The 9,851-nt window shown below is 40.4% G+C and overlaps 1 protein-coding gene across 3 annotated transcripts in view; it reads left to right on the forward strand.

The window, feature by feature from the left end:
- Positions 1 to 2,655, forward strand: part of PANK1 (pantothenate kinase 1) — a 28,450-nt gene extending 25,795 nt beyond the window's left edge. For all 3 annotated transcript variants that reach the window (XM_086616488.1, XM_086616489.1, XM_086616490.1), the window contains 2 exons: positions 1,838 to 1,963; positions 2,596 to 2,655. In XM_086616488.1, coding sequence (XP_086472614.1) covers positions 1,838 to 1,963; positions 2,596 to 2,655 — 186 coding nt within the window. The remainder of the gene's footprint in view (positions 1 to 1,837; positions 1,964 to 2,595) is intronic.
- The last annotated feature ends 7,196 nt before the right edge of the window (positions 2,656 to 9,851 follow it).

Here is a 9,851-nt window from a genome sequence, read left to right on the forward strand (position 1 = left end):
CCATAGTCAGATTGTTCAAAAATCTTAAGCTTCTACATGAAAACTGAGTTCAAGTGAGCTTTGAAACAAAGGAATGCAATACATTTCAAGTATCATGTTGACCAGCTTTTCCATACTTTTTGAAAATGGAGTCAAGGTTCAGATAATAGATAATGAAAGATACTTCTTCCCATCTCTAACACAATCCTTCTCAGATACCCTTCAGAGGTTCTCCATCTGGATTAAATAATCATAGTGATGTCTGAAAAGCTGCTTCATTTACCAAGCAAGGGGAAAAGATGTCTTCAGTGCAGCCACATCATATACAATAAAAAAAAAAACCAACAAACAAACAACAAAACACTCATAATCCTGTTCATGTTAGGAAGGTGTCGTGGTTTTAGGCTGATCCAGCAACTAAAACTCACACAGTCTCTCCTTCTCCAGTAAAGTAGAGAGGAGAGAAAAAAAAAAAAACAAAGGGACTGAGGGTTGAGACAAGAACAGAGGGAGCACCCACCAACCATGGTCCTGGGCAAAACAGGCAGAGCTTTTCTCAAAGCAAAACAGTTTATTAATGATTACTTAGAAGGACAAAGGGAAACAAAAAACGATTACTTGAGAGGACAGAAAGAAACGAAACCAGATCTTAAAACCGACACCTTCCCCCCCCCCCCCTCCTTTTCCTCCCGGCTCTACCTCCTCCCCCCAGCAGCACAGGGGGCAGGGACTGGGGGAGTGCAGGTCAGTTCATTCCGTGCTGTTACTGCTGCTTCTTTCTTAAAGGAGAAGGAGTCCTTACACCCTTTTCCCCTGCTCCAATGGATCCCCTAGCCACGAGGAAAAATCCACAAACTTCTCCAGCGTGAGTCCAGCCCACTGGAAACAATCCTCCCCACAGATTGCTCCGGTGTGGGCTTTACCACAGTCTCGGGTACTTAGGGAGCTGTAGCCACTCGCTCCAGCGTGGGTCGTCACGAAGACTCCAGATGCCCCTCTGCCTTGTCGTGCACCCCAACACGACCATCCTCAGGCTCAGGCATCTTCTCCCCATGGACTGCGAGTGGGTCTCTGCTCCACCGAGGCCGTCCTGGTTGCAGGGGGGCCACCTGCTATCTCACCATCAGCCGCAGGGGAAACTCGGCTCCGGCACACCTCCTCCCGCTCCATCCTCACTGACCTGCTGTCAATGCGGCTGTTTCTCTCAGATCTCAGTCCTCTCCAGGTGAACTCAGCCCAGTGGGCACCCCGGGAGTGGGATGCCCCCGAGTTCCCCAGCTGGCTCCGCCGCCGCCATCCTCCGTGGGCAGCGCCGGCCCGACGCAAGCAGCTGCCCGGCCGGGAGCCAGGGAGCGGGGGCAGTGCCCTCCTCCCTTCTCTGCTCGATCCTGGGCAAAGCACCTTTTCCGGTTCCTTTGTCCTGACTTAAATAGGGCAATTCGCAGAGGCGCCCTATTGGCTCAACCCCGAGGGGGATGGCAGTCTGATCTGGTGGCCAGAACTAAGCCTAACCCGGTTCCAAAACCGGGGAGGTCGCAGGGAGCAAAACCCCTCTCCTGCCACCAGAACCACCCCCCCTCCACATCAAACCATGACAGAAGGTCATGGGCTTTTAAGCAAATAGTCACCATCTGTGATATCAGCCTCTCACTTTTTTTGCAATAAAACTTTTTTTTTCCTTTCTTGCAACATCTCTACTTAGTGGTCAGTAACTGCAGTTATTTTTTTGACTTTTCAGTCTGGAGAATTTAAATGTATCCCAAAATTCCTGTTTATAGTGGAGGCAGAGGTACATGTTGAATGAGGCAAATAATGTAGCTGAAAATAATTTTTGCTGGTCTGCTTTTCAATTTTACAGAATATCGACAAGGTGGTATTTGTTGGCAACTTTCTCAGAATTAATATGATTTCTATGAAGGTGCTAGCATATGCTATGGATTATTGGTCCAAGGGACAGCTGAAAGCTCTGTTTTTGGAACATGAGGTAAGGAAATACATGTTGAACTTTCATTTGTAAGTACAAAAATCTTGTGGTTCTTGACTCGGTAAAGTTAAAAGAGAGAATTTCAATGTCATTGCTTTGAAGTGAATGCACAAACAAAGTTCTGCATAAATATAGTTTAATTACAAATTAATTTGAAAATACCCATTGTTAACTCCCCTGCTTGATCACTAACCTGTTGCTTAATGTCGTGCATCTCTTATTTTTGCTTTCTGACCCTAATGCCAACAGTGTTCACTTGCATGGTGTGGTATGTGAGCCTCAACAAGAATTAATATTTGTAAGCATAATTTTGAGGTGACTGTCAGATGGATGTGTCCATAATGGAAACTGCCCTGCTTCAATACAGCATCATTACAATGGTTCTGTAATTTCTTTTTTTGACAGTTTTGGAGAACTGTGTAAGACTTCTCCAGGTATAAGGTCCTTCTTTGGACCTAAACGAGATCCTATTAAATCATAATTCAGATACAGCAAATACTGGTCACAGCAGGGCTGATCTTATAAGAAAGGTCTTTTTAATTACCTTAACAGAACTGAAGACTTTACGTGCTCATGCTTGTGTCTTATTTTGGAATTTGATTGGTTTTATTTTGCTTTTGTTTTGTTTAAAGGGTTATTTTGGAGCTGTTGGGGCTCTTCTAGAATTGCTTAAAATGACAGATGATCAATGATGAAGCTGTCTGAAGAGATTCCTACTGCAGATGCTGCTGGATAAGAGTTGAAAGCCACTACAAGGATGGAAATGAAGCCATTATGGTAGTTCTACCTGCTGGATTTGTAAATAATTTAAAATCCTTTCAGCTGATCTTTAACTTCTGGGTTTTGAGCTTATACTTCAGAATTCATACTGGGAATAATGAGATTTTTTTTTTCTGTACACTGTATTTTTTAGGGGAAAAATGTGCAAAGTGGCCAAACATACAGATTTTATGGATTTATTTTAAAAAGTGGATACTGTTTAATGTAGGACCTGTGATATGAGGCATCTGCTTTTCTTCTGGGGTTTACTGATTAGTGTGGTAATTTTAACTTCATTTAGTAATCACTCTAGGAGATTTTTTTATCTTATTTTCATGACGTTTCATGATTTGTTCTTGGTTTCAAATGAAACTACAAAGCTGATGCATTTTACTGTGAAAACTAGTCATTGATTTTTTTGCCTTTCCTTTCCTCATTAGATGAGACGTTTTTTTATTTAACATCCTCCTACCTCCCCCCAAGAAATAAATTCACAATCTTTCTGACTACATGGGTTTCTTGGCAAGACTGTGAGAAAACTTGGTGGAGGCAGAAGGTTTAAGATTATAATTTTTCAGTAGTCATGACTTCCAACACCAACAGACTGCTAACTGGTTTTGCAGGACTAATCCTCTATGTTCAAAATTTTAAACAAGATACAAACTAAAATTTTAATTATTGGCTTAAAACTAAATAAATTCCTATTTCTGTTGAAAATCTCTGATCTATCAATGAAGAGTTCTGTAGAACAGATGTTATTTATGTGGTATATACTTGGCGTTAGATGACAAAGGGAGGAGATTTGTTTTCATTTGTTTGAAGACTTCTCTGTAGTCTGCAATTTTTAACTTGATCTTAATTGAAAACAACTGATAACTGCATTATTAAAGCCCAGTTTCTAAAATGAGAAAAATACTAATGTGTTTTCTGGTTTTAAGCTAATGTTAACTTTCTCTCCAGGACACTAAGATTTGAGTGTTTATTCCAATACACTATTCTCTGCCTTTTTTTTTTTTGATTTGTGGACCTCTCTAAATTAGTTTGTGTTGTTGTGGTTTTGGTTTTGTTTTGCTTTTTTTTTTTCCAGTGGAATTGAGATCCCTTTGAAATCTATGTATTTAGGTTGCTGCGTAGTGTGGATAAACTTGCTTTTCTTAGACACCATGAGGGCTCACAAATCAGGGGCTGAAAACCAGTCCATAAATTATTTTGTCTTGCAAAACTGTATGTGATGTTACATAATGTAAAGGGCTCATCAGAGGGACAGTATAAAATTCAGACACGTGTGTTATGCAATACGTTTTTGAAAGGGGTTTATTTCACTTTTTTTAATAGTCATTAATTTCCTTGTCTCCCAAATGTTGAAATAAATTCGTATTAACCAAAGTGTTAACTTGTCTGATGGAAATAAAGACCACTACTGTTTTGACAGTTTTAATGTATCTGTGGAATTCATTTCTTGAAATCAATTATGTGAAATACGTAACACTATTTTGTGACACAGACATGACTACTTATTTCCATGGTAATTCTTTGCTTCTCGACGGTTTTTTAATCTTTGTTACATTGCTGTGATCTTTGAAGCTTTTTGCCTGTTTGAAGTTGATTTTTTCATAGACTGTAAACTACATGAGACAATTAGCTTGTTGTAGTTGATATTTCATATAATGTTGAGCTTGTGATAAGTGGGGATAGTTCTGCTCAGTGCCTCTCATTTTTCATGAACAAAATGAAACTTTCATTAAGCTTTTTTGCTAAGTTTTGCTTGCAACTAAAGATTAGTTTGCGTATTGTTTTTTTTTAAGGAAGACTTCAGAACGTTAAGAGGTAACTGCACTTCTTATGATAAACCGTAGAGGGAAGCATAACATCGACAATATAAATAGACTTTGCTAAAGTGGTGGAGCTCAGGGCAATTTTTGTGGGGTTGGTTTGTTTGTTTCTTTCAGAGAAAGATTCTGTCTTTTTCTCCCTGATCAATTTTTGAAGGGAGTTTGTGAGAATATCTATTGCTTGTGTGTTCTTGCATTCTTAGCATTTATAGTTATGTAAAGGAAGAATATAATGTTAAATAAATATATGAAATGGCACTTCTTCTAAGATTAAAATCCTTTAGCCTTCAAAAAAAAAAATTGAAACCCTAGCCAGTCATTCAGGAAAATACATATAGACTATGCAAGATGCACAAATTGAGGCTGTGTGGTTGAAGGAGGAAAGCACAATTCTGGTAGCCCTAACGTTAGCTGTAAGATTCCAGGGACTGTCAGTTAAGTAGATCACAGCAGTTCCAAAATAAAAATTTAACTTAAAAATGCTGATTTGAAATTTAAAATGCTTCATAGGTAAGTTTCCATAGTTAAAAGACTGGAAAAAATGTACTCTGAGGTATATACTACACAAATGAGTACATTTGATTGGGAAAAAAATATTAGCAAACTAATTATTAAGCAAATTAATAGGGTGGAGAGTTATTAAAAGTCACTAAGTAGGAGAAATTAGAGGAGGCTGGTGTAAGAGGAAAATGACATTGTAAGCTGAATTCTTCCTTTCCTGAGGGTGAAAAGCCTACTGCAAAAGTACTTGTTACCTTGAAATCTACAGTTGACTTTTTTTTCTTCTTTCCCCACCAGCACCATCATATGAATCTCCTAGTACTGCAATTTACTTCTTTACCTTTAGGCTTTGCCTGCCTTCACTAATCCTAACTTTTGGTTTCCTCCCGTGTACCTCCTCCATAATTAAGGTAACAGACAAATGACAGCATGATTGACTTCTAACACTGTTCCAATATTTTTGCTATAGGGGAGCAGTTTGGGGCTGTTCTAAGAGCATCACTGTTGTCTTGAATTTTTTCTGGTTGTGTTTTGTATCCCGTCTACAGTCATCTGATGAGAGGGTTCTTGGTCCCTCTTCCTCCTCCAGAGATATCTAAAGAGTCTGAAAACTGGCTCTTCAAGAGTCTTACCTGACTATGTAGATGAACCTTTACTACGTGTGACTGGTACAAACTGGGAATTTGAGCAAGCACAGGTCTGTTGCATCACTATGGAAGAGTTGTACTGAGAACCTACAAATACCCAGATCCTTCAGTCTTTCTGTTTTGAGAATGGTGAGGGTGAAGGAGCATACTGCCCTAAGGAGGATCAGTGAGTTTGCAGATTTAGTATATATTCAAAGTTCTTGTTTTGGTATGATTTGGTGAGATCTCTTAACAAGCTAGGCTATGTTAATCTAACTTCTCTTTCTGAAACACCTTAAGGTATTTATTAAGGTAAATTGGAGCAGAATGAGTGGCATTCCTTGCTTTCACTTGTGATGGCTTGTGCCAAATTCTGTTTCTTTTGGATCCAAACATTTGTTCTCTTTGAAACACATACTATTATCCTCATTTTCTTCCCCCTGCCAAGAAACTCTGATTTTTAATGATTTTGACAAAAAGTCTAATTAACATCCTGTAGGAAGAAGTGTCCATGTTTTAAAGTAAAGTTTTTGGACTGAATTGTTGGGGAATGTTGGTAATGCTGGCTGAAGAGTAAGAGACAACTAAGACACAGTATTTATTTGGTCAGGTTTGATGGAGAAGACTAGCATGGGGTGTGTGGGAGCAGTACAAGAATCTGACTTCTAGGACAAGTAGGGTGTTTGCAGTGCATTCCAACCTCAGCAAAGCTGTCCTGGTGTTTCACTGTTACCAGTGCTTATGTTCCCGTTAGACTGTCACAAGATACTTGCAAGTGATTTTTGGCAGAACACCGCAGAATTTTAGAGATGGGGAAAACCATATGGGGTTGAACCAATGACAAAATAAACATACATGATTGTTTCCAGTCAGATAAGTTCTTCTACTGGGATCTGCTTTTAAAGTACAAGGTGTCTTTGAATTTGGGATTAAATTAAAATACAGGCTATGAAAAAGACTACGGTCTGTTTTTTGTCATGCTGCCTCTCAATACCTGGGAGGTAGAGGACATCTGATCTCTAGGATGTCCTGGAAAATAAATGCTTGTTTAAACCTACAAATGGAATTCAGTTTCTGATTCTTTTAAGTATTCCTGGTGCTGATTGGAACTTACTAGTTGCATGATTATTAGTGTGTTTGGAGAAAAAGAGATGTAGGAACTGTGCAATAAGTCTATTCTTCAAACCTCCCCCTACTGCCTCCCCCTAAAAATCCCAACAAAAGGAAGCAAAGTGAAAATCATGGTTCTAATTGTAAAAGTTAGGAGAACCCATCAACTGCCTTGGGAATTGAGATGCACCTCAAGCAAGGGGAAGTAGCACCTTGCCACTCTCCAAGTGGCACCTGGAGAGATGGGAGAGGAACGAGTAAGAAAAGCTGGGGCTCACAAGAGGGGAAGTTACTGAGGCTGGGAAAGGGACATGGCAGCAGCATCTTTAGGTGTTTCTGGGGGTGACGTGAACAAGGTGGGAAGGGCACTGCAGGATAAGCAAAGAACTAGCTCTTTGTTAGTGGAACCAGTGAGAGACAAGTGGCAGAGGTGGAGAGGTCGGGTTGTTTGATGGAATGGCAGGCGGCATGTTGCCCTAATGCAGAGGTGAAGGAAGGGTGCGACTGGGTGGTCGTGGCAGTTAATGGTTCCTGCTTGGGTCGAGCAGCCCTGTGCTGAAGCGTTAGGTTTCTGGATGCAGATGTGCTCTCTAGTGCAGGCAATAGCCTGGTCTCAAGCGGTGCTTGTCTCGGTATGTGAGACACACAGTGGGGGATGTACTGGCCTCCAAATGGTTTGCTACATCAAAACCAGTTCTGTTGTACTGGCAGAAACACAGCTCTTTTCTGCTGGCCTTCAGCAGTTTGCTCTGTTGTGCACAGCTGTGCAAGCAGCTGTTTGCAGGAAGCGGCCAGCAGCCTCCTGCGGTGTCTCCCGAGTTAAACCTCAAACTACTCACAAACGGCAGGGAGGTGCAGCCAGCAGAGACCCCCAAGGAGGGTGCTTTGGTCCTGCCCATTCAGTTTCTAAACGCTGTAGATGTGACTGTGAAGCACCAAGTTAAAGGTATAAAGCAATGGAGGAGCATAAATGGCCTGAAGTAGCATCATGTTGTGCTTAAAACAGCAACATGTCACTCCCTGTTCTGAAGTGGTGTTATTTTGTTGTGATGATCAGGGCACTTCAGGTTCAGAAGTGTCTTTCCAAGTTGATGACTTCACTGTGTTCCAGCTTTTTGGATGGATGAGGTGTTCATCTCTCTGCAAACCTAAAAGTTTGAGCAAATATGAACATTGTGTCTAGTACAAAGCAAAAGTCACCCTTTAACAAATGCTATGATGTACCAAAGCAGCATTGACAACTTGCGTATGGAGTTGAGTTTACCTGTTACTGAGATCTCCATTTATGCCCCTCCATGAGGACGTGGCCTCAGCTGTGTTACCACTTTCTCATATAACATGTTCGAATTATTTTTCCTAGCGGAATACATTTTTGGTTTAAATTCTTTTGTGAGAGGAACTTTCCCCTGCGAGGGAATACATACTCTCTGCTGCCTTGAAAGCATTGAGGATAAAAGCACTTAGAGCAACATAGAGCCTCATCAAGAGCAGCCACAGGTTTGATAATGTAAAAGGTTGTCGCAACAGAGACATCAGTGCTTCAAGCGACAGGATGATGTGGTCATGGGTATGTTGAGACTTGGTTGGGATATTTTCTTGCTATTGTTTAGGGCTTTTTTTTTGCATTCATATGTGTTAGCCAATTACATAAAACAAAATAGCTGGTCTGAGATTTTAGGAGTAGAGTTCCCAATGCTAGGCTGGGTGGAAGTGGGAATGTGTGTGCCAATAAGGATGAAGAAGTTAATGCCTCAAACCCATAAGAAAAAATGCACTGGTAAAAGTGTTCTTTCCTACAAGCTCTTATAACAGTTGCATCAATTGGGAGACTGCAGTTGAAGTATTCTTCTGTAAGTCTTGAGAGGGGAGTATTTTTATCTACTGTGCTGAATCTGTCCCCTCTGTCCTCCCACTGGCATTATCCCGTCGATATCCTGACTGTCAGCACGCCCTTAGCCCAGCCTACAACTGAGGCAGCACGGTAACCGTGTTCTGTGAACACCTGTTTTGTGAAACGCAGTAGTACAATGTGGGCAAGGCAACTGAAGATGAGAAGCTTCTCCTCTGAGAAGGTTGCATAGGCTTCACCTAGAGATTGAAATAAAAAATTATTATTGGAATTGATTTGAACAGTGAGGATGCTCGAATTTCAAAATATTTGAAAATTATTTTTACTTTTTTATGTGTTTTTAAGAATTAACTGTAAAATAATGCATATTAATTAAAAAAAAAAAAACAACCAAACAAATGAATTTTCCATTTTCAAAGCTGCCTGGCTACATGAATCACAAAACATTGAATGTACTTAAAAGAAATATTAGTTCCTTTTAGCAGAATTGATGTGTTTTTCAAGCAGCCTCACCCTTAGAGTTATTTGAATAAGTAAACAAATACATGCTGTTCCTATGTCCTAAGCATGGAGCATGCTGTTACCCAGCTAGCATTCAGCATATTGCACTTGGCTACAAAAGGCTATGCACAAAAAATCCAGAAATATTTACAAGATAAGCCAAAAACACTCCCAAATTTCCCAGTGTTTTAGTAATTTCTTTTTTTAGCTTAGAAAGTAAGTTATCTCTTCTCTTCAAATACAGGAGGTTTGAAGTCTTCTCTCCAGCAGATTTGCCTGTGCAGTGTGGCAGTTCCCTACACATCACTGGTTTCCCTCTTCTTTGAAGGGGAAAGAGTGATGGAAGGGAAACTAAAGCTGCTTTCAGATGACGGCTGCAGACGGACCCATAACCTGTCTCACCCTACAGCTGTTCGTTTACAGGTAGGACAGAAAATATTCAGGAACTGAACTTTTCACAAGAGTCTTCTCTCGCCTCTACTCCTTGCTCTCATCACACAAGAAATTGCATCCAAAAAAATTAAGGAAAAGAAAAGAGGCCCCAACCGCTGAAAATGAATTCACCTTTTATTCATGGGAAGAATAATCAAGGTCAGCTTAGCTTCTGTCAGGAAGACTTGTTTTTTTCAATATCTGATATTTTTCTCTGCTATTAGGAGTTTGGTTTTTTTTAACCTGCCTTACAACCTATCTCCCTGTTCTGGCTCGCT

Source organism: Tauraco erythrolophus, chromosome 9, assembly GCF_009769465.1.
Source record: "Tauraco erythrolophus isolate bTauEry1 chromosome 9, bTauEry1.pri, whole genome shotgun sequence".
Taxonomy (NCBI): domain Eukaryota; kingdom Metazoa; phylum Chordata; class Aves; order Musophagiformes; family Musophagidae; genus Tauraco; species Tauraco erythrolophus.